At 36.6% G+C, this 25939-nt stretch overlaps 2 protein-coding genes across 4 annotated transcripts in view; one reads left to right on the top strand and one right to left on the bottom strand.

Annotated features, from left to right (window-relative positions):
* The first annotated feature begins 607 nt into the window (after nucleotides 1-607).
* LOC115210601 (RE1-silencing transcription factor A-like) lies at nucleotides 608-2385 on the top strand. The gene is made up of 2 exons (XM_029779204.1): nucleotides 608-705; nucleotides 1827-2385. The coding sequence occupies exons 1-2, from the start codon at nucleotides 608-610 to the stop codon at nucleotides 2383-2385; spliced, it is 657 nt and encodes a 218-aa protein (XP_029635064.1).
* A 4643-nt stretch (nucleotides 2386-7028) lies between these two features.
* LOC115210986 overlaps nucleotides 7029-25939 on the bottom strand; it is a 66996-nt gene continuing 48085 nt past the window's right edge. For 2 of the 3 annotated variants that reach the window (XM_036502559.1, XM_036502560.1), the window contains exons 3-4: nucleotides 15330-15391; nucleotides 7029-8360 (exon numbers count right to left, since the gene is read on the bottom strand). In XM_036502559.1, the coding sequence (XP_036358452.1) occupies nucleotides 7425-8360; nucleotides 15330-15391 (998 nt within the window). In that variant the 3' untranslated portion in view covers nucleotides 7029-7424. Of the gene's footprint in view, nucleotides 8361-15329; nucleotides 15392-20160; nucleotides 20219-25939 lie in introns of all 3 variants that reach the window. The other variant, XM_036502561.1, reaches the window with a different exon arrangement.

The raw sequence follows: 25939 nt of genomic DNA, 5'->3' as shown, positions 1-25939 counted from the left end.
AATAGCCTCCTGAACTTTCTTCACCTTGTTGTTATTCTGATCACCTAGATAACAGAAGTTATCGATAACTTTTTGTGAAATACCTGAGCATTTATTTCTTATGCGTTTTTAGAATTCCTTACTTCTGTGCATCTGCCACATACAAAGTCTATCTTCTCTGTTAACTTGCCTGTGTCTCCAGTGTACTTACTGCATGATCATTTATCATATTTATATGAGGTGGTATCAAAATGTTCCCAGACTAGTTCTGCAGTGCACCAACAGATGGCAGCACAAAGTTGCTTGCACAGTGAGAGCTAGCAAGTGACCTTTATGAGGCAATGTGTCGAATGACATTGCTGTGTTTACTTCGAAAGTTGTGAAATTTGTGCTTTTGGGATGACATATATGCTGCAGCCTGTGATTTTGTCTTGGACAAGAAGTTGGAACAAAGAGCCAACAAGAAATTTTGCGTTAAAGTTGAAAAGTCTGCTACATGGACAGTGAACATGCATTAGAAAGCTTACAGCAACAAGGCAATGGGTTGTACTCAATGTTTCGAGTGGCATGGGCTCTTCAAAGGTGGAAGAACATCCTTGGAAGATGATGAGTGATCTGGAGGCCTACCATGAGCATCATCCCCAGAAATGTGGAGAAAGTTCATCAGCTTGTGGATGAGGATCGTCAGAGAACAATCAACGACATTGCTGATGTTGATGGTCTGTTGTATGTGTTTGTGCAGGCAATCCTAACGTCTGAATTGAACATGTGGCCCGTCTCTGCTATGCTTTTTCCCAAAGGTTTTGGTGATATAAGTGAAAAGAAAGAGGTAGAACATAGAATTGCAATAGAGTTGCTTACTTTGTTTGCTAGATGCTTACCTTCTATCATGTTATAAATACTAGGAGTGGCTGTGTGGTAAGGAGCTTGCTTACCAACCACATGGTTCCGGGTTTATTCCAACTGGATGGCACCTTGGGCACTACTATAGCCTCGGGCCGACCAAAGCCTTGTGAGCGGATTTGATAGATTGAAACTGAAAGAAGCCCGTCGTATATATGTATATATATATGTATGTGTGCGTGTATATATTTGTGTGTCTGTGTTTATCCCCCCAACATCACTTGACAACCGATGCTGGTGTTTACGTCCCCGTAACTTAGCGGTTTGGCAAAAGAGGCCGATAGAATAAGTACTAGGCTTACAAAGAATAAGTCCTGGGCTCCAGCATGACCACAGTCAAATGACTGAAGCAAGTAAAAGAGTAAAAGTGTAAACGAGTTATCTTCACCTCTTCAAAAATATTACTTATGTAAAAAAAGATTTGTACATTTCATGTATCAGTTAATGGCATTTTATTAGTGTCAAAAAATCAAGTAAAATATCAATTATTCCCGGAGACTTAGTTGTGGCTGTATGGTAAGAACTTTGCTTCCCAACCACATGGTTCCAGGTTCAATCCCACTGTGTGAAACCTTAAGTAAATGTCTTCAACTATAGCCTCAGGCCGACCAAAGCCTTGTGAGTGGATTTGGTAGACGGAAATTGAAAGAAGCCCATCATGTGTGTGTGTGCATATGTTTATCTCCCTTCCATCAGCATTAACAACCAGTGTTGGTGTGTTTACAACCCTGTAACTTAGCAGTTTGACAAAAGAGACTGATAGAATAAGTACCAGCCTTAAGAAGTAAGTCCTGAAGTCAATTTGTTCAACTAAAGAAAACCCTTCAAGGCGGTGCTCCAGCATGGCAGCAGTCAAATAACTGAAGCAAATAAAAAAACAAAAGAATATATTTTTAAAAGCCAAATGTGTGCAATAGATTATATTTAATCTTTTACTATTCCAGCTGGCCATATCCAGCCAATATCCAACCAATATCCAGCCAATATCCAGCCAATATCCAACCAATATCCAGCCAATATCCAGCCAATATCCAACCAATATCCAGCCAATATCCAGCCAATATCCAACCAATATCCAGCCAATATCCAACCAATATCCAGCCAATATCCAGCCAATATCCAACCAATATCCAGCCAATATCCAGCCAATATCCAACCAATATCCAGCCAATATCCAGCCAATATCCAACCAATATCCAGCCAATATCCAGCCAATATCCAGCCAGTATCCAGCCAATATCCAACCAATATCCAGCCAATATCCAACCAATATCCAACCAATATCCAGCCAATATCCAACCAATATCCAGCCAATATCCAACCAATATCCAGCCAGTATCCAGCCAATATCCAGCCAATATCCAGCCAGTATCCAGCCAATATCCAACCAATATCCAGCCAATATCCAACCAATATCCAGCCAATATCCAGCCAATATCCAGCCAATATCCAGCCAGTATCCAACCAATATCCAATCAAAATATTCTACCTGTTTTAGGTTAAAACTGGTCGAAACCATCGTTTTACTCCTACCTATGATGTCATTCTAAAATTAAACAATTACATCATCAAAATGTAGAAGCTGCTAGATAATAGATGATTAATTAAAATAATGTGAATAAATAAGCATTACAATTAACAGGGTTAAAATGTATAAAACAACAAGAAAAGAATGAAATAAATGGATTGAAAAGAAAAAAAAACATGAAATAAAAGAGAATAAGAACAAAGCTAAAATAATAATATATTTATTAATGTACAAAATAGTGATATGTATAAATCTGTTATGTAAAAAAAAAGCTATGAAAATACTTGGCATTCTTAACAAGAGTTAAACAAAATGTGTTAGCAATATGAAAAACAATATTATCAAATCAAAATTCAGTAAGTATTGTGAACAATTTGACAGACAGCTGACATTGTAAAATGAGAAAGAAAATGGAAAGAGATAGGAAGAAAATGTGTTGTAAGGTTTAGAGTAGCAACAGTAATAATAACAATTAGAAGAAGAAAAAAAAAACGGTTGAAAATTTTTAGATATATTCATGTGAAACAAGATTAGAATGCATAAATTTTGTTGCTTTTTTGTTTTTTGTTTTTGTTTTTTTAAAAGATAAGTAAGGCAAAAAAAACAAAGGCAATTTGTTTTGTTCCGATGGTAGAGAGTAAACATTAAAAGAATATAAAATCCAAGAACAGAATTTTTAATAAGTATATCAAAAATTTCACTCTTGGACATAAGGTATTATACTCTGTGACTAATTAATTATATTTAGAATTTCAGTCTGTGTCAAGGATTTCCTTTAAGGAATGGTGTCCACTTCTAGACATTCTATTAGCCACTATTTGCAGGAGTGCTGACTGAGGAATCAACTTGCAGTTATTAGTTCCCTAACATCTTTTGTGTGTGTGTGTGTGTGAGTGTGTCATATACAAGGAGGTGCTGAAAAGTTCCTGGCTTTGGTTAAAAGAAAAAAACTGGAGGATCAGTTAATTAGGATTTTACACAACATAATCCCCTCTCAGATTCACACATTTATTACAGCAGTCCTTCATTCGTTCTAAGCCCTGTAAAAGAACCCAGAAAGTTGGTATATATGATACATATATATATCATCTTCCTTTAATATCTCCCTTCCATGCTGGGATGGTATATGTGTGTGTGTGTGTATTTATATACAGTATACTGCACCGTGAAGGTAAGATCAAGAAAAAGGTATTCCATCTGGTGTGAGATAAATGTTATTTAATAACCACAGTGTATATTTTTATGACCTACTAATAATTTCATGCTATAAAAACAACTCAGCATTTTATAACACGCAAGTGCCATCACGCAAGCAAGTGGACAAGCTCCTGTATCTTGACAGTTACAACTGAGAGTAGGCCCTTGATGATGGGGCAGCAGCTATATATATGATAATTTGATTGAACCCCTGTTGAGTCTATTTGTGTACCTGTTAATTATGGGAAAATATTTGTCTAGGGAAGTGGCAGGAATGAACCAAATTATTCTCCTAAGTTTACTTTTAGATCTGTTCTTGTTATTTGTGTTATTACATGAGGGATTGTGAATTCATTATTAAAACCACAAATGCTGACTATCAGGCTTTTAAACACTATGGGGGAGGATGTGTGACAAGTCTGATAATATATGTAGGAAAGTTTCTTGTTGGGCATACACACACACACACACATACATATATATATATACATGGTCTGATCAAAAGGTATGCAAACTGTTGCCATAGTAAGAAAGCTAAAGCATGCAGGGTAAAGCCACTCGGCACACATTGACCTTAAACTCTGATGTGCATGTGCACTAAGTTTTAATATTCTCGCTCACTTCCGCTGTGTACAGCAGTGCTTGGAAGGAACGTGTGTAGCGTGTGACCATCACATTCACCATGACAGAGAAAGTTGAGTAGAGAATCTGCCTCAAATTTTGCCTAAAGCTTGGTGATACGTGCTCAGGGGCCTATGCAAAGTTTTCAAAAAGTTTTCATCGTTCTCGATACAATGAAGGAGATTTTGTGCAACTCAAACCCAAGTGCTTTCTTGGTCAGCTGAAAGCAGTGTTGGCACAAACTTGGCAGACACACATCCCATACCCAAATTTTCAGGGTTGATGGACTGAACTGAACCATAACTAATCTACACATCCTCTGATAACTCATGGATGGAGATTCGACAATTTCCTCTCTCAATTGCATGCATATCTGCAATGGTTTTCTCAGTTCTGCTGGTTGCGGGTCTCCCAGAACATTCAATATTGACATTTTTTGGCCATCTTGGAAATGTCTGAACTACTTGGACACTTGTGTGCAGCTCATACACTCCTCTCCATACACTTTCTGCCAACTTTGTGTGGGCCTCTGAGCAGGTATCACCTTGACAACTTTCTTTGTCATGGTCAATGCTATGATCACACACTACACACCTTCCTTCCAAGCACTGCTGTAAACAGCAGAAGTGAACTAGAACGTTAAAATTTAGTGTGCATGCACAGCAGAATTCACAGTCAATCTCTGCAAAGTGGCTTCAATCTGCATGCTTCGTTATTACGGTAACAGTCCGGATACTTATTGATCAGATCGCATATATTTTAATATATATATATATATATATATATAAAGTTGAAACACTCAATTACTAAGGGCTTAAATACTGGACTTAGTACTTTTGACCTTCATATTGTCAAAGCAAAAAGATTATATCTAATAATACCAAAAGCAACAAAAATAATGTAATACCTAGTACCTACCTAACAAAAAGAAACATCAATAGGCTTGTTTAGAAAGTTCTACATGCATTAATAAATTCTAAAATGTAACATAACCCCAAATTTAATCAATAAAATTTTTTCCAAAACACCTTTTCATAAAAACCTAATTATAACCTCACTCAAACCCACACACCCAAAGATGATTCTTAACTCAACAGAGACTATATAAAGGCAAAATTAACTCCAAGGCATCGCAGTCTGATGATGGCTTAGCTGGCAGAAACTTTGAGGTTACTGTCAACATTCTTGTATATGAATAATAAATTTGTACTCTTCAAAAGTATAGAGTAACCCGTCAGATTAATGTAAAATTGTTTTTATTATAACTGAACATAAAAAAAAAACATTAATATATATATATATATATATGATGATATGATGATGATGATATATAAAATGAAGTCAAACTGGGTAGTGATGTTTCGAATGTTTTAATAAGTACATTTCAGATAACTGTGCAACAGATAAGAAAGGAATTCCATCTCTTAAGCAAAATTTTCCTCAGTTAAGCCATATATTTCTATATTTTGATATGTCTTAATTGAGGAAGATTTTGTGCATGACACAAAATTCCCTTTTTGTCTATAACACAATAATCTGAAATCTATGTACTAAATGCATTCAAAATATCATTATTCAATCTGACTTCATTATTATACATCATATGATTCTATGCCAGTACAATCTGGTCAGTCCCAGCTTCATCCACACAAATACTATAACAAAAATTTGGAATGGTTTGTTCCCTTCAACTCAAGTTGGAGATTCTGCATATGTGCATTGCTTCTAAGTATAACATGAAATACACACGCACATAGTCAAATCAAATAAATGATCATTAAAATTAACAATAGCAAACAAGAGAATGTGCACATGGAATGTATTAGTTTGACTCTATAAAAAGAGATAGTTTTTGATGTTTGTAATTGTTATATATATATAAAACAATAACAAACATCAAAGACACTGTCTTTTTATGGATATATCACATATATAGTTCTGAGTGAAACACTGTGATATTTAAAATTAAGACTGAAATTGTTTAAGAACTAATGTCATGCAAATTGAAATATTGGAGCGAAAACAAATAAAAAAGATTGAAAAATAGTTTGCCCTTTATTTCATATTTCTATATTTTGGGCTTAATACCTCTTTATCAGGGAAAAAAATAGAGGTTGATGTCAGCTGGTATCTTTTGCTCCAATGTATGGGAAGATGGTTTGTGATATGTGCAGAATGGTAGGTATTGTTACAACAACCAATCTACCACTTGTAACTCATTTTTATTGATCAATAATTTAATTTTATTAATGAGGGACTTCTTTGATCCTCAAATTACCAGTATTATGCTCTGTTGTAACTGTGAAGATCTGAGTGTGGCATTTTTCCAGGTGCTTTTTTTGAATGACGTGTTTGTCTGCATATGTTCCTTGATACTGATATGTAGCCTTCAGATGGTACTTCTGACAAAACTAGAGTTATACAAGACAGATTGTTCAATGCAGGTCTCAAGCCCCAACCTCTTCCCAATACATATGAGCAAAGAATACCAGTTGAACAGCATCTTGCATTTTCTCCAGATGAGAGATATTAACCTTGAAATATTGATATATAGGGTAAAGTACAAGCTGTCATTCTGACTACCTTCTGTTTTTCACTCCCATATATTTCAAAGATTTTTCAATCTTAGTCTTCATTATATATCATCATCATCATCATCATCATCATCATTTAACGTCTGCTGTCCATGCTGGCATGGGCTGGACGGTTTGACTGGGGCTGGTAAGCTGGAAGGCTGCAACCAGACTCCAGTCTAATTTAGCATGGTTTTCTATGGCTGGATGCCCTTCCTAATGCCAACCACTCCGAGAGTGTAATGGGTGCCATTTGCATGACACCAGTATCTGCCATGACTGCGATTTTGTTTGGCTTGATGGGTTTTCTTCTCAAGCACAACATAATGCCAAAAGTCATTGCCTCCGTGAGACCCATCACTCGAAAGGAACTGAGCCACTTTGCCTCAGTGAGGCCCAACGCTTATATATATATATATATATATATATATATATATATATATATGTGTGTGTGTGCAGAGATAGAGAGACAGAGAGGAAATGTGAAAGAACAAAGCTGTAAAAACAAGAATGCTGAACAAAGGTGATTTATGCCCCAAGTGGAAGATAAATTGTGTGCGTGTGTGTGTGTGTGAACAAGATGTTGATATCTTCAGATTATTTTATACACATGTATGTACACATCAGGTTGGTGTCTTTTCAACTGTATAACATACATAACCCAATTTAAACCAACCTGATTTATAAAGTTGAAGCTTTGTTTCTGGTTTATGTTTGTCCACATACATTCCATATAATATCTGTTGATCTGTACTTATTAGTTTTATGGACAAAGACTTGTTAAGGAAGTTCAAATACTCTTGAGTAAATTTGTACAAAACATCATATTTACCAAGATTGCTGGCACCTCCTACCCACACCATGTTGTGATAAATAATGTCTTTATATGTTACATCCTTTTTAAAATCATATACATAGCTGTAAGCAACTTTAGCTTCATTAAAATCTGTAGGTACTCTCAATTTAAATTTAGAATCATTACGGAGACTTCGAAAAAGTCCAATATCTAACCACATAAAGTATTTAGTATGAAAATAGTTCTTTCTTATAACCCGATTAAGAAGTTCAAATTTTGCATGCATGGCACAAGAATACCCAGGCACAACAGTATTGGGAAGATATTTTGGGTAACCAGGTTGTTTATATATTTGAGAAATATTTTTTTCTATCTGAAATGACCACAATTCTTTCTTGTTTATCAGAAATATTTTGGTTCGCTCTTTAGGAAACTTTTCCCTTAATTTTTGGAAATATTTGTATGCAATTTTATCATCTGTATAAACAATTAAATTGTTAGTCAAGTTGCCAAATACAGACATCCATTTGTAATAGATATTTGGGGTATACTGATGTCCAGGACTGCCTTTTGCAAAGGATCCTAAATTGAAATATGCAGTCAATACTGAGATTTCATTGGAAAGGTTCATGGTATTCTTTGGAAGTTCCTTTTTAAAAGAGAAAATGTCTCCCTGAATTGAGGATATTTCTGTAGAATTTTGAATGATGCTTGGTGTTGTGAATGTTATATTCAAGTCATTTATTAATTTTGTCTGAGGATCCTGTTAAATAAATAATAGATATAATTATATTAAGATAGGATATTCAAGGAAAACAATTCAAAATAAGTCATATCTTTATAGTGTCATATTCATATCACTGAAAATCACAATATATATATTATAAAACAAGTGACTACAAATAAAATTATAAGATTGAGTGAATCATTTGGCCTAAATGAAAGAAGGAAATCTTTTTAACAAATATATACAGGCACTATCATAATTAATATCATAAGGAAATATTTATATCTAAGAAAATTTCAGTTAGTATAAAATACTATCACCCTTCTGTGACGTCAATAACAACAATAGATAATGAACTTTGATATGACTTATATCAATCTAAACAGAATCAACAAGGAAAAGCAATAATTAGAATTAACTGATGATAGTATGTAACGGCCAAGATGTGATGGAAGATGTTAATGAATGATATAGTAATAATATTAATTCATGTATAAGGTGCAAAATGAAGTTAGAGGAAGATTAATTGAAAAGTTTTATTTTCTAAACTGTGGGTATATAATAACATATATCTCAAATCAATATTTCGTTTTTGGATTTGGTTTGCAAGATTCTTTATATGAGTTTGTGTGTTGAAGCATATTCTATTGTGTCTGGGGAGAGTCATTTTCTTTTTGTGCCTTATTATGTAACACACACTTTGACTATTGCAACCTTTTGAATAGTTTTGACTAGTGACTATAGTCAAAACTATTGAAAAGGTTGCAAGATGCAACGACAATTTTAGGACAATAAAAATTTTAAAAAACGTGGAAATTTTACCAGTGAGTGTGTTACATAGTATGGCACAAAAAGAAAATGACTCCCCCCAGACACAATCAAATCAATATATTTTCTCTATTCTTAATCTGAGATGGAAGAACAGGATATGTGAACAGAGAGTGAACTTAACAACTTTGTTTTAACAGATATGATAGCTACGTGGCCAAATAGATGAAATGTTGTACATGTAACACTGAAAAGATATGTCAACAGTAAATCAAAACACCTTCATGCTTATATATCAAGGTTATTCAGAAAAGCAAATGTTTATAGGTGCAGGTATGGCTGTGTGGTAAGAAGCTTGCTACCCAGCCAGATGGTTCCAGATTCAGTCTTACTATGTGGAACCTCAGAGCAAGTGTCTTCTGCTATAGCTTGCTTCAGGCTGACCATAGCCTTGTAAGTGGATTTTATAGAAAGAAACTGAAAGAAGTGTGTGTGTGTGTGTGTGTGTGTGTGTGTGTTTGTCCCCCACCTCCACTTGACAACAAATGTTGGTGTTTACATCCATGTAACTTCGTGGTTCAAAAGAGTCCAATAGAATAAGTTCTGAGATCAATTCATTCAGCTAGAAATTCTTCAAGATAGTGTCCTAGCATGGCCACAGTCTAATGACTGAAGCAAGTAAAAGTTAAAAGATTTCTATCATGTTTATTGTTCAATGTGAATGGCTGTGTGGTAAGTAGCTTGTCTACCAACCACATGGTTCCGAGTTCAGTCCCACTGCGTGGCACCATGGCAAGTGTCTTCTGCTATAGCCTTGGGCCGACCAAAGCCTTGTGAGTGGATTTCGTAGACGGAAACTGAAAGAAGCCCGTCGTATATATGTATATATATATATGCGTGTGTGTGTTTGTGTGTCTGTGTTTGTCCTCTAGCATTGCTTTACAACCGATGCTGGTGTGTTTATGTCCCCGTTACTTAGCGGTTCAGCAAAAGAGACCGATAGAATAAATACTGGGCTTACAAAAGAATAAGTCCCGGGGTCGAGTTGCTCGATTAAAAAAGGCAGTGCTCCAGCATGGCCGCAGTCAAATGACTGAAACAAGTAAAAGGGTAAAAAGAGAGAGAGATCAATTCATTCGGCTAAAAATCCTTCAAGATAGTGTCCTAGCATGGCCACAGTCTAATGACTGAAGCAGAGTAAAAGTTAAAAGATTTCTATCATGTTTTATTGTTCAATATGAACAGTCACATTTCACAAGAGATCCATGAAATTGATCTAACCACAGTGAAACTTCATGAACAATTTTTCACCAAAAATCTACTACAAACCAGAAAATGTTGCTGCAATTCATATGTTGCACTGCATTGAAATAATTCTTTCAGTTTGAGCTATTTCTGTATTTATATACAGTTGCGGCCAAAATGTTCAGAACGGCATTGTTTTCGTCAGAAAAGTAGGTATAAGTTTTTATCAAAGTTGTTTCATATTCTATAATTTTCACAGACAATAAATACAATATTATTTGTTATTGTCTGAGATTTTGGTGTAATTTGAGAGGATAATACAAACGTTATGGATGATTTATTGATTTACTGCAAAACCCGTGGCGGCAAAACCCGTGGCGGCAAAACCCGTGGCGGCTTTTACTCCGTGTTTTAGTATATTTAACCGGTGAACTCTAATGTTTTGAATTTGTTTACGTGACGGTTCGTTTACTAAACATTAGTAAGAATATTTGCAGTGTACTTTGTTAATATAATGCCACTTACTCCGTTACCAATTCGTCAGCAGATTATTAAGCTTCGAAGGAAGGATAATTTAAGTATTGGATCTATTGCAAAGATTGTTAACAAGTTAATAATATCGTATTTATTGTCTGTGAAAATTATAGAGAATAAAACAACTTTGATAAAAAAATTATATCTACTTTTCTGACGAAAACAATGCCGTTCTGAACATTTTGGCCTCAACTGTATTTCAAATATAAAATGCAATAAGAAAGTTGCAGAGCTTGCCTACTCCATGGAATATCTACGGTTCCAGCTAGTTATAACTGTTACTATAATTATTAAGGTGGCTAGCTGGCAGAATCATCAATAGCATTTGTTGTAGCTCTTTACGTTGTAGCTCTTTACGTCCTGCTGAGGACAACTTTATCTTTCATCTTTAGAGGGATAAAATAAAGTACTAGTCAAGTACTGGATTTGATGTAATTGACTAGCTCCTTCCCCTCAAATTTGCTGATCTTGTGATATAATTAGAAAAATTATCATCATTATTGTTGTTGTTGTTGTTGTTGCTATTATTATTGTTATTATTATTATTATTACTATTCAGTAGTTTTATTTTTATAGCGTGCTTTCACTTCACTACCGAGCGCAGCTGTGTGTGCCTTGGGTATGTGCTGTGATTTGTTGTGATGCTCTGATGGCTATTGTATGGAAAGTGTTCTGCGTAGGATGTGTGCAGTGCCTAGTAGTGCAATTTTCTGTATGTTATATGTGTTTGTAAGTCCTGGTGTTTTTGTTATGTATTTGTCTGAATATTTTTTTATCATGCCTAATGCACCTACTATGATAGGAATTGTTTCTGTTTTCTATTATCATTATTATTATTATCATTATTATTATTATTATTATTATTATCATTATTATTATTATTATCATTATTATTATCATTATTATTATTATTATTATTATCATGATTATTATTATTATTACTATTATTATTATTATCATTATTATTATTATTATTCTATGTTTGACTTTTGCTTTATATTTGTACAAGTTGGCTCCAAGTCTCACCCAGAGACCTCAAGAGACAACAGGGTTGGAAGTTCATGTTGTTGTTATGCCTAGTGTGCCATATATTGGGGGGGGGGGTTGTAATAATGAATGTCTAAAAAAAGCTTTTTTTTTTTGTAAACCGAAAATTATGTTTGTTTTAAATCTTGAGATTACATAGAAAGTATTTTGCATAGGATATGAGCAGTTCCCATGAGCACTATCTTTTGAATTTCTGCCATTTTGGGGTTTCCTGGTATCTGAGTTAGGTAGCAATCAGCCCCTTTTGCTATCATTCCCAGGGCACCTATGACAACAGGTATTGTTTTAGTCTTCAGGTTCCACATTTTGCTGATTTCTATTTCAAGATCTTTATATTTGCTCAGTTTTTGGTAGGTCTTGACAGATACGTTTATATCGATTGGGACAGTCATATCAATGAGGAGGCATGTTCTTTGTTTGAAGTCTTTCAATATGATGTCTGGCCTATTTGCATCTATCTTTCTGTCAGTTTGAATGGTGAAGTTCCAGAGGAGTGAGATGTGGTCATTTTCAAGCACTGGGGGTGGTTTGTGTTCCCACCAGTTTTTTTCATGGGGCAAATCCAGCTAGCCACCTTAATAATTATACTAATAGTTATAACTAGCTGGAACCGTAGATATTCCATGGAGTAGGCAAGCTCTACAACTTTGTTATTGCATTTTATATTTGAAATATATAAATACAGAAATAGCTCAAAATGAAAGAATTATTTCAATGCAGTGCAATGTATTATTATTATTATTATATTATTATTATTATTATTATTATTATTATCATTATTATTATTATTACTATTGTTATTATTATTATCATTATTATTATCATTATTATTATTATTATTATTATTATTATTATTATTATCATTATTATTATTATTATCATTATTATTATTATTATTATTATCGTTATTATTATTATCATTATTTTTATTATTATTATCATTATTATTATTATTGTTGTTGTTGTTGTTGTTATTATTATTATTATTATTGTTGTTGTTGTTGTTATTATTATTATTATTGTTGTTGTTGTTGTTGTTGTTATTATTATTATTATTATCATTATTATTATTATTATATTACTATTATTATTATTATTATTATTATTATTATTATCATTATTATTATTATCAATATCATTATTATTATATTATCATTATTATTATTATCATTATTATTATTATTATTATTATCAATATTATTATTATTATCATTATTATTATTATTATTATTATTATTATTATTATCATTATTATTATCATTATTATTATTATTATTATCATTATTATCATTATTATTATTATTATTATTATTAAGGTGGCGAGCGAGCTGGCAGAATCGTTAGCACACTGGGTGAAATGCTCAGCAGTATTTCGTCTGTTGCTACGTCCTGATTTCAAATCCTGCCAAGGTCAACTTAGCCTTTCATCCTTTCGGAGTCAATAAATTAAGTACCAGTTGAACACTGGGGTTAATGTAATCAACTTGTCCCCTCCCCACAAATTTCAGGCATTGTGCCTTCAGTAGAAAGGATTATTATTTAGTAGTAGCAGCAGGTAGAGGGGGTGTTGTTCTTTTAGCTACTAAATATCTCGGGAACATTTGAATACTCTCTCTTTTACTCTTTTACCTGTTTCAGTCATTTGACTGCAGCCATGCTGGAGCACCGCCTTTAGTCGAGCAAATCGACCCCAGGACTTATTCTTTGTAAGCCCAGTACTTATTCTATCGGTCTCTTTTTGCCGAACCGCTAAGTGACGGGGACGTAAACACACCAGCATCGGTTGTCAAGTAATGATAGGGGGACAAACACAGACACAAAAACACACACACACACACACATATATATATATATATACATATATACGACAGGCTTCTTTCAGTTTCCGCCTACCAAATCCACTCACAAGGCTTTGGTCGGCTCGAGGCTATAGTAGAAGACACTTGCCCAAGATGCCACGCAGTGGGACTGAACCCGGAACCATGTGGTTGGTTAGCAAGCTACTTACCACACAGCCACTCCTGCGCCTATATGTCTATTTCATTACCTGGAGTAAAGAAAAGGTTTGTCTTAGGACATTTTAAATTGCTTTATACATTTTTTTACAAATTTTCATTTGCAACATTTACTCATTCGTTGCCTCAAAGATGGTAGGTTATGATGCTTACCATACTGGCTGTTGCTGTAATGCAAACAAACACGCCCCCAAAATATATTCAAACAAAAACAAAAACAAAAATCAAACACACAGATGGAACTTTGAAGTAAGACATCTACATTGTACATCAGAAGGTGCACAGTATTGGAAACATTTTTTCGAATGATGAAAATAAACAGTTCAAGAGGCAAAGGTAACAAAACTAACAACAACAACAGCAACAACAATTTCTATCATTTGCTGATGTGGTAGGACAAAAGGAACAACTGAACTTGAACCATCTAAAAGAAAATGAGATGCTAACTATGTCAGAAAGCATACTGCCTTCTTGTCCAAAGATTTTCACCAAGGAAAGAGTGAGGCACAAGGTAACATACCAGTGTTTTACATAAAATTAAGAGGCTTCCATAGACCTTCAAAGGAAGAGCTGAAAGAGACTCTGGTTGGTATGTGGAAGGATATGTGCTTCAACCAAGACAGAGTATATAGATGAAATAGGTAATGCTGGTACATCACATAGCTGCCCAAAGGCTGTTATCACAGTACATAACTTTTGGGAATGATAGAATCATGGCCAGCGATTGTCATGGATCTCAACCCATTACAGGTCATCATCTTTGCATAATAGTACAGATATAGGTGCAGGAGTGGCTGTGTGGTAAGTAGCTTGTCTACCAACCACATGGTTCCGGGTTCAGTCCCACTGCGTGGCACCTTGGACAAGTGTCTCCTACTATAGCCTCGGGCCGACCAAAGCCTTGTGAGTGGATTTGGTAGACGGAAACTGAAAGAAGCCTGTCGTATATACGTATACATGTGTGTGTGTCTGTGTTTGTTCCCCTAGCATTGCTTGACAACCGATACTGGTGTGTTTATGTCCCCGTTACTTAGCGGTTCGGCAAAAGAGACCGATAGAATAAGTACTGGGCTTACAAAAGAATAAGTCCCGGGGTCGAGTTGCTCGATTAAAGGTGGTGGTGCTCCAGCATGGCCGCAGTCAAATGACTGAAACAAGTAAAAGAGTATTTGATATATAATTGATATTTATTTGATATATAGTTGATATTTATATATTTGATATATAGTTGGATATTTATTTGATATATAGTTGATATTTAAATATTTGATAAATAGTTGATATTTATATCAAAAAAATAATGCAACACTATTCTGATTTTTATGGTTTAATTTTTTCTTTCTTTCCTTTTTTTAACTGAAACAATATGTTGAGAAGAAATTTCAAAAATTCTTACATAGGGTCCTATCAGTTTAAGCTTAATCCTTTCTATAAATTCCTGGTCTGTAAATGGAATTCCTGTAATTATATAAAAATAGTCATTGAATTAGTTTTGTTGATATATAATGGCATGACATGAATATTATAAATATTTGAATTTTAAAAAGAACTTACATTATGACTGCAGATAATTTTTCATCAGTTCCCCTATTGCAGATTTGTCCCCTTAAAATACTGTTCATCATCATCATCATCATCATCATTTAGCATCCGCTTTCCATGCTAGCATGGGTTGGACGGTTCAGCTGGGGTCTGTGAAGCCAGAAGGCTGCATCAGGCCCAGTCTGATCTGGCAGTGTTTCTACGACTGGATGCCCTTCCTAACGCCAACCACTCCATGAGTGTAGTGGGTGCTTTTTACGTGCCACCTGCACAGGTGCCAGACGGAGCTGGCAAACGTCCACGGACGGATGGTGCTTTTTACGTGCCACCTGCACAGGTGCCAGACGGAGCTGGCAAACGTCCACGGACGGATGGTGCTTTTTACGTGCCACCGGCACGGGGGCCAGGCGAGGCTGGCAAATGGCCACGGACGGATGGTGCTTTTTACGTGCCACCGGCACAGGGGCCAGGTGAGGCTGGCAACGGCCACGATCGGATGGTGCTTTTTACGTGCCACTGGCACGGGGGCCAGGCGAGGCTGGCAATGGCCACGATCGGATGGTGCTTTTTATGTGCCACCGGCACGGGAGCCAGGCCAGGCTGGCAAAAATGCAAATGGGTTTTGTAGTTTGAAATCAGTCCAGGATAACAATGTCATAGTAACCTGTGAAACATTCTATTCAGGTATTGTGTCTGATGTGGAGAATTGCTTTGTCGTATCGAGACAGATTTAACTCAATATGATATTCAATCATCTCTCTCTATATAAACGGCAGTTTGTCTGTGCGTGTTTCTGTGTGTCTGTTTGCTTGTACCCTCACCCTGACCACGGCTTTCAACCGATTCTGATGAAACTTGACACACACATAGCCCAATGCCATAATTCAAAACTAACGCAGCGAAAATTTTGAAAAGTTCCCCCAGTTCTGAAAAAAATCGATAAATTCGACATGGGGTCGACAATCAGAAACACGAACCACAAACTGTCTAGGGGACGCAACTCCACCTTTTTTAACTAAAAATAAATTTACCATAATTTTTTTCCATTTTTTTGCTGTTTTTTGGCTATAACTCTTTAAAAATGCTTTATAGTTATTTCCCTTACAAACCTGAGCAACGCCGGGCGATACTGCTAGTTGACATCTATAATTTAACTTCAAGAACTTTAAACAAAAAAAAAACCCACATTAAAACAAGAACTATTCCAGCAAAAAGCAACAACAGAAGCATATCTGAGAACTAATGAATATTTTATCACTTAACCCTTTGTTAAACAGTAACTGCAGCATTTACAATCACAAATGTAATGTTTATTGTTCTTATGAATATCAACTATTGTTCTTATGGGGCAGAGAAGGACAAACTTCGTATTCATAGCTGATGACAGACAATGATCTAAAAATACATGCATCACACAGTCTGATGACATCATTCAAAGCCTAATGTGTTTGACACATTTTGTCTGCGAGGAGAATTTTACTCCAGGACTATTTCTGCACTGAATGGCATTCCCATGTCCACAAACATTAGATATGGTTGCACACGATTGCGTGTGTGTGTGTGTGTACATATATATATATATATTTCTTTACCACCCACAAGGGGCTAAACACAGAGGGGACAAACAAGGACAGACAAACGGAATAAGTCAATTACATCGACCCCAGTGCATAACTGGTACTTAATTTATCGACCACGAAAGGATGAAAGGCAAAGTCGACCTCAACGGAATTTGAACTCAGAACATAACGGCAGACGAAATACGGCTACGCATTTCACCCAGCGTGCTAACGTTTCTGCCAGCTCACTGCCTGTACACATACATATATCATCATCATCAATGTTTAATGTCTGCTTTCCATGCTGCCATGGATTGGACAGTTTGGCTGCAGACTGGTAAGCCAGCAGGCTGCATCAGGCTCCAATCTGATCTGACAAGGTTTCTACAGATGGATACCCTTCCTAACGCCAACCACTCCAAGAGCACAGTGGATGCTTTTTACCATGCCACCAGCACAGGAGCCAGTCAGGTGGGTCTGGCATCAAACGGTGCTTTTAACATTTCACCAGCACTGGCATTGCCCACACTTGAATGGTGCTTTTTATGTGCTACTGGCACTGGCATCAACCACTACTAGGATTTCACTTGACAGGTCTTCTCTAGCACAGAATATTGCCTGACAATTGAATGGTACTTTTAAATGGCCTGGTTATGCGACACTGGCACTGGCCATGGCTATGATCTCACTTGGCTTGCCAGGTCTTTTTAAACACTACACTGCATATCTCCAAATATATATATATATATATATAATATATATATATATATATATATATATATATATATATATATACACACAGGGGTTGGACAAAATAATGGAAACACCTAGTATCATAGCATCATAATTTTGCTTGTTTATTTTTATGTTTTTTTTATTTATTATTAGTGCTGCTTAATATGTTCTGCTAAAATTGCTGTTTCTTTTCAGATATCATCAGGAAAAGGTAATTAGAATTCATTCAAATGACAGATCTATCGGACTTTCAAAGAGGTCAAATTGCTGGTACTCATATGGCAGATGCTAGCATAATGAAAACAGCCAAAATGATTGGTGTATCAAGAAGTACTGTCTCAAAAGTAATGACAGCCTTTGAGAAAGAAGGAAAAACCTCCTTGTGGAAACAAAACTCCAAAAGAAAACCAAAACTTTCAGGTTGGACCCTTACATGAATACTTAGAAAGGATCACAAAATTACTGCAGAACTTAATGACCACATCAAGAACAAAGTTTCCACAAAAACTGTTTGCTGGGAGCTACACCAAGCCAGATTTCATGGGAGGGCTGCAATCAGAAAACAACTACTTTCAAAAACAAACGTTGCAAAGCATTTAGATTGGCATAAAAACCTACAGAATTGGTCCCTAGAGAAGTGGATGAATGTTATTTTCTCAGACAAGTCATCCTTTTCCTTATTTCTGACCACAGGCCAAGTATACATGTGGAGACAGCCAAAAGAAGCATGTGACCCAGACTGCCTTCTTCTAACTGTTAAACATGGAGGAGGATCTGTAATGATCTAGCAGTGGGGCTATATCTTGGAAATCTGCCAGCCCAATGGTTTCTCTTCATGGCAAAATTAATAGTCAAGACTATTTAAGCATTACGGAGATGTACTCGCATAGCAAGTGATTTGATCTGAGATCGTGTGCTGGAATGAAAACAATTGCAGCGTGGAAGGTGTTTGTAAGCCATTTAAGAAACACACAAAAGCCGTTTGATTCACTTCAATATATAAGTTTAATATGTCAAAATATTTTCGTCACTATAAGACCGCGACCTGTGAACAGGTCGCGGACTTTAGCTACGAAAATATTTTGACAAATTAAACTTAAATGTTGAAGTGAATCGAACGGCTTTTGTGTGTTTCTTAAATGGCTTACAAACACCTTCCACGCTGCAATTGTTTAAGCATTTTATCTGATCAAATTCATCCTATGGTTTCAGAACTGTTTCCGGAGAGAAACGTAATCTTTCAGGATGATAATGCACCAATTCACACAGCTAAAGTTGTTACTGAATGGCACAAGGAACTTTCTAGTGAAGTTGAACATCTTATCTGGCCACCACAGTCCCCAGATCTCAATATTATTGAACATTTATGGTGCATTTTAGAAAAACAAGTAAGGAGTCAATATCCTCCACCATCATCACTACAAGAACGGGAGACTGTTTTAGCTGAAGAATGGACAAAAATTCCTTTGGAAACAATTCAGACTTCGTACAAGTCCATACCCCGTAGAATTCAAGCTGTAATTACGGCCAAAGGCGGTCCTACCCCATATGAAAATGAATTTATTTGTAATTTTAAGGTGCTTCCATTTTTTGTCCAAGCCAAGTGAGACCATAACCTCGTGGACTATGTCAGGGGTGTAACCAGCCCACTTATGCGTACCTTTCCTTCATTGGACACTAAACTCTGCTTGCGAAGACCTGTTGAGGCAAGTGAAATTGAAATCAAATTCGATGACTGGCATCTATGCTAGTGGAGTGCTAAGAGCATCATCCGAGCGTGATCGTTCCAGAGCAACAACCTGGCTTCCGTGCCGGTGGCATGTAAAAAGCACAATTCGAGTTTGATCATTTCCAGCATCACCTTACTAGCACTTGTGCCGGTGGCACGTGAAAAAACATTCAAGTGAGGTCATTGCCAGTGCCGCTGGACTGGCTCCTGTGCTGGTGGCATGTAAAAATCACCATTTGAGCGTGGCCGTTACCAGTACCGATTGACTGGCCCCCATGCCGGTGGCACGTAAAAGCACCCACTACACTCTCGGAGTGGTTGGCGTTAGGAAGGGCATCATCCAGCTGTAGAAACACTGCCAGATCAAGATTGGAGCCTGGTGCAGCCATCTGGTTCGCCAGTTCTCAGTCAAATCGTCCAACCCATGCTAGCATGGAAAGCGGACGTTAAACAATGATGATGATGATGATGATGATGATGATGCTATATATATAAAAGAAAATGGAAGGGATACAAAAATGACATGCATCAGTCGGTAGACATTCTATTATGTCTATTTATTCTAAAACATAAGGAAGTATTATAAGAATACATACACATGCAAAGACTGTGTTACACACATATGTTCTAATACATAAAAGAGTAAAAGATCAGTTCCTTACGGCTGTTTCTGCCAAGAGGCCATGATATCCTCCATGCTATCTCCATCTCTTCAGTGTTCTGTAGGGATGGGTAGATAAAGTTTGTATTTATATGTAAACAAAATAAGAACCACTGCTTAAATTCACCCTTCCTAAAAAAATTCCTCCGAAGAACGACTATATCCACCTATTCACCAATGGATGAAATAACATGAATCAGGAAGGCTATGACTTATCTCCCTTTCCTATACATAATCCATTTTACTAAGTTGTACTCCTCACACACTCTAAGTTTTGCTCCTGTTCTTCTTACGCCCACTTCAATAACAAAAATATACTGTACCTATTGGTAACTGATTCTCGTATGTATTGGCTCTCCTAACCATTTAGACCCTCTGAAGAAGCCTAGAGGCACACTCAACATCCAAACTTTATCTACCCATCCCTACAGAACACTGAAGAGATGGATATAGCATAGAGGATATCGTGGCCTCTTGGCAGAAACAGCCGTAAGGAACTGATCTTTTACTCTTTTATGTATTAGAACATATGTGTGTAACACAGTCTTTGCATGTGTATGTATTCTTATAATACTTCCTTATGTTTTAGAATAAATAGACATAATAGAATGTCTACAGGCTGATGTATGTCATTTTTGTGTCCCTTCCATTTTCTTTTTTGCCTTATAAATTAAGGGTAAGCCACTTTTTACCCCCACCCATATATGACACTCAATTGCGAAATTGCCACTTGGGTATTAATAATTGGGTACACTACCAGCAGTATATTGGATACGTACTATCCCTTAGTTGGTTGGCTTCCCCACCTCTCCCATCGAAATATATATATATATATATATACACACACACAATAAATATTTATAAATATTAATAATAATAATAATAATAATTGTGTACAGTGCTCAGGTGCACTACAACTCATCTAAAGTGTATATATAATCAGGTGTAGTTTCGACGGATTTCGGGAAGCATGAGGGCCTTAAAGGATGCAGTGTCATGGCAGTCAACAACTGATGCAGGCAGTTTATTCCACGCTTCAGCAACCCTGAGCGTGAAAAAATGTTTCCGAAAGTCATGGGAGCTGTATTGTTTTCTGACTTTGTAGGCATGTCCACGTGTGTTAGACACATGGAGATCAAAAAGGTGTTCAGTGTTCAGTGTTAAATATGGTTGTACGCAATTGCATGTGCTGTAACTACACACGTGTTGTTAGTCATTTCTTTTCCTTATCTGTACTTTTCCCATTTTCCTTTGCAATGAAGAACTATGCTTGAAACTCTCACTTTTTACTGAGATTCAAGTGAATACATTTGTTCTGCACTTCCTCTTGTTGTTTGTTTATATATTTACCATCATCATCATCATCATCATCGTTTAACATCCGTTTTCTATGCTGGTATGGATTGGCCGGTTTGACTGAGGTCTGGAGGCCCAGCAGTTGCACCAGGCTCCAATCTGATCTGGCAATGTTTCAACAGCTGGATTCCCTTCCTAACACCAACCACTCTGAGAGTGTAATGGGTGCTTTTTACGTGCCATCAGCACAGGAGCCAATTAGGCGGGCCTGGCATTGATCACATTCAGGTAGTGCTTTTTACGTGCAACTGGCACAGGATCCAGTCAAGGGGTACTGGCACTGGCCATGTTAGGATGGTGCTTTTTACGTGCCACCAGCACAGGAGCCAGTCAGGCAGACCTAACATCGACCACATTTGGATGGTGTTTTTTATGTGCCACTAGCATGGGAGCCAGTCGGGGGCACTGGCATTAACTACGTTCAGATGATGCATTTTATGTGCCATGGGAACGGGAGCCAGTCAAGGGTACTGACAACAGCTACGATTTTGGATTTTCCTGACTCAAGAGGTCTTCTCAAGCATATATCACCCAGTGCATCAAGGGTACTCTTAAATAGGCCGGACATGTAACACTGGCATTGGCCATGGCTGTGATCTCACTTTAGTTTCCGGGTCTTCTCAACTATGGCATATCTCTAAAGGTCTCGGCTTCCTGTCATTGCCTCTGTGAGGCCCAATGTTAAAAGGTCATGCTTCACCATCTTATCCTATGTCTTCCTGGGTCTACCTCTTCCACAGGTTCCTTTCACAGTTAGGGTGTGGCACTTCCTCACACAGCTCTCCTCATCCATACCTAACACATGACCATACCAGTGCAGTCGTCTCTCTTGCACACCACACTTGATGCTTCTTATGTCCAACTTTTCTCTCAAGACACTTGCACTCTGTCGTGTATGTTGATCAATTCTATCAACATTTATCCTCCACGTGCAAATAACAGACGGTCTGGAAATTATAAATTTGGGTGCAATTGTGTAACAACAACAACATGTCCTTTACGTGGAAACTGCCTAGCAAAAACATAGTCTAAACTTGTGAAATAATTACGGAATCAAATACTCTCACCTACATTGGTTGTTCATCCATCTGGAAATCTAGGTTTTATAACCATAGGTCATCTTTTAGACTCATACATAAGGCTAATAGCACTTCCTTATCGCGTAGGATATGGGAACTTAAAGACAAAACTATTAACTTTAACCTTAGATGGTCCATAGTTGGATCGGCAGCGATTTATAAAAATAATAGAACTGGTTGCCAGTTACGTGCCTTAGAACTCTTGAAAATCATTAGATTCCCTGATAAGGACAAGCTAGTTAATAAAAGATCTGAATTCAAACCAACTTGTATGCGTAAATTGACTAAAACCTTTAAATACTATAAGCCTTAAGTCTCCATTATCTATTTTAATCCTTTCATGATCTTCTTTCATTGGAAGTTCCATCATCTGCTCCCTCCTGCCACTATTCAGGCATTAAACTAACAACTCCTGGGGTTACCCCAACTACTTACTTATTCGGTTTACTTTCACCTAGCTAGATTCTGACCCCATATAATACACACGTAATAAACAATCCAAGGACTTTAGATTTATCTATAGAGAACATATCTAAATACTTTTGTTATTGATTCTAAAATTTAGAATTCACTACGATACACATAGGTCCTATTAGCCAACACTAATAACTTCAATAATGTTTATAATGATATTATACTAGTAATCATGAGTAGATAGGAACCTAGACATTTTTTAACTTCATATCCCACTTCCTGAACAATTAAAATAGGAGTATAATTTATACAAGTGGATAGACTTGAAATCTCCCCAATGGAAATTGCAGCTGTGATACTAGTGCCGGTGGCACGTAAGAGAACCATCCAAACGTGGCCGTTGCCAGCACCGCCCCGACTGGCCTCGTGCCGGTGGCACGTAAAAAGCACCATCCGTTCATGGCCGTTGCCAGCCTTGCCTGGCCCCCGTGCCGGTGGCACGTAAAAAGCACCATCCGATCGTGGCCGTTTGCCAGCCTCGCCTGGCCCCCGTGCCGGTGGCACGTAAAAAGCACCATCCGATCGTGGCTGTTTGCCAGACTCGTCTGGCACGTAAAAAGCACCCACTACACTCACGGAGTGGTTGGCATCAGGAAGGGCATCCAGCTGTAGAAACACTGCCAGATCAGACTGGGCCTGGTGCAGCCTTCTGGCTTCCCAGACCCCAGTTGAATCATCCAACCCATGCTAGCATGGAAAGCGGACGCTAAACGATGATGATGATGATATTATTATATTATTACTATTACTATAATTTTTCTTCGTATTTCATTTTTAACTTCCATCCCACTTTTCACTTCATTTCATTTTATTTTATTCTTTACATTTTCACTTTGCTTTTTACCTCTTTGTAACCGATTACTATTTATCTTTTTATGTATCTTGTCAGATATTTTTTGTACATTTTGTACATTTTCAGATATATTTGATGGATTTTGATATATTTTTTGATATCTTACAACATCTTTCTAATATCACCAGTTTATTCTGTCAGTATTTTTACTACTTCTCTTTCTTTTTTTCTCTTTTACTTGTTTCAGTCATTTTGACTGCGGCCATGCTGGAGCACCGCCTTTAGTCAAGCAAATCGATCCCGGGAATTATTCTTTGTAAGCCTAGTACTTATTCTATCGGTCTCTTTTGCTGAACAGCTAAGTGACGGGGACGTAAACACACCAGCATCGGTTGTCAAGCAATGCTAGGGGGACAAACACAGACACACAAACACACACACACACATATATATATATATATATATACATATATACGACAGGCTTCTTTCAGTTTCCGTCTACCAAATCCACTCACAAGGCATTGGTCGGCCCGGGGCTATAGCAGAAGACACGTGCCCAAGATGCCACGCAGTGGGACTGAACCCGGAACCATGTGGTTGGTTAGCAAGCTACTTACCACACAGCCACTCCTGCGCCTATAAGCATCCTTCTAATGCTCTTTCACTATTATTTTTTTTTTTAAATGATTCTTGTAAAACCCTCTTTTTTTTTTAAAATGATTCTTACATACCTCTATTCCTATAGAACCTTATATCTCTATATCAATTACTTCATTTATTGTTAACTAGCAGTATTGCCCGGCGTTGCTCGGGTTTGTAAGGGAAATAACTATATAAGCATTTTTAGAGAGTTATAGCCAAAAAATAGCAAAAAAATGCATTAAAAATGGAAAAAAAATGATGGTAAATTTTTTTTTAAATCGTTGACTCATCGTAGACATTTTTAGAGAGTTACTTCCCTTATTCAATAGCGAATCGTAGGAGACAGACACTCACACAACTACAGTTTTATATATATAGATTATGTAAATTTTCTTGTAGCAAATAAATTCTCATGACTTTCAATAAACTAAATTGGTCATAAACTGTCTTTAGTTTATTGAAAGTCATAAGAATTTATTTGCTACAAGAAAATTTACATAATAGAAAATATTTTTATTCTATGTGTCCTCCTTCTTTATCAATAACTGCCTTCACACGCTTATATATAAAGATTTACTAATCCCTTTTATCACTTATACTCTTTACTCTTTTTACTCTTTTTACTTGTTTCAGTCATTTGACTGCGGCCATGCTGGAGCACCGCCTTTAGTCGATCAAATCGACTTATTCTTTGTAAGCCCAGTACTTATTCTATCGGTCTCTTTTGCCGAACTGCTAAGTGACGGGGACGTAAACACACCAGCATCGGTTGTCAAGCAATGCTAGGGGAACAAACATAGACACACAAACATATTCACACACACTTATATATATATATACATATATACGACAGGCTTCTTTCAGTTTCCGTCTACCAAATCCACTCACAAGGCATTGGTCGGCCCGGGGCTATAGCAGAAGACACGTGCCCAAGATGCCACGCAGTGGGACTGAACCCGGAACCATGTGGTTGGTTAGCAAGCTACTTACCACACAGCCACTCCTGCGCCTATATTTATTTCTTTTATTTCTTTTCTTTTAAATAATTTCTTTTATTAATCATTCCTCATTTCAACTTGTTGTTACTTAATACCAGGCCTATTGGATTTTTTATAGACAGATCTAAAAACCATTTTTTAAAAACTTTTAAATATATGGAGCTCAATCTATTTGAGAATAGTATATTAAATATAACTGTTACATACTCAGAAACAAGATATACACTTGTAAGGTGTATTGTATGTGTGTATACATAGATGGACGTGCGTGAATGTATGCGGATTCTATATACATGGATATATATATATATATATATATATCATCATCATCATCATCATCATCATCATCATCATTTAGCGTCCGTTTTCCATGCTAGCATGGGTTGGACGGTTCAACTGGGTTCTGTGAAGCTGGAAGGCTTCATCAGGCCCAGTCAG

The sequence above is a fragment of the Octopus sinensis genome, linkage group LG4 (assembly GCF_006345805.1).
Source record: "Octopus sinensis linkage group LG4, ASM634580v1, whole genome shotgun sequence".
NCBI lineage: Eukaryota > Metazoa > Mollusca > Cephalopoda > Octopoda > Octopodidae > Octopus > Octopus sinensis.
The sequence above is the reverse complement of the archived record's forward strand: the minus strand, read 5'-3'. Positions and strand labels throughout refer to the sequence as shown.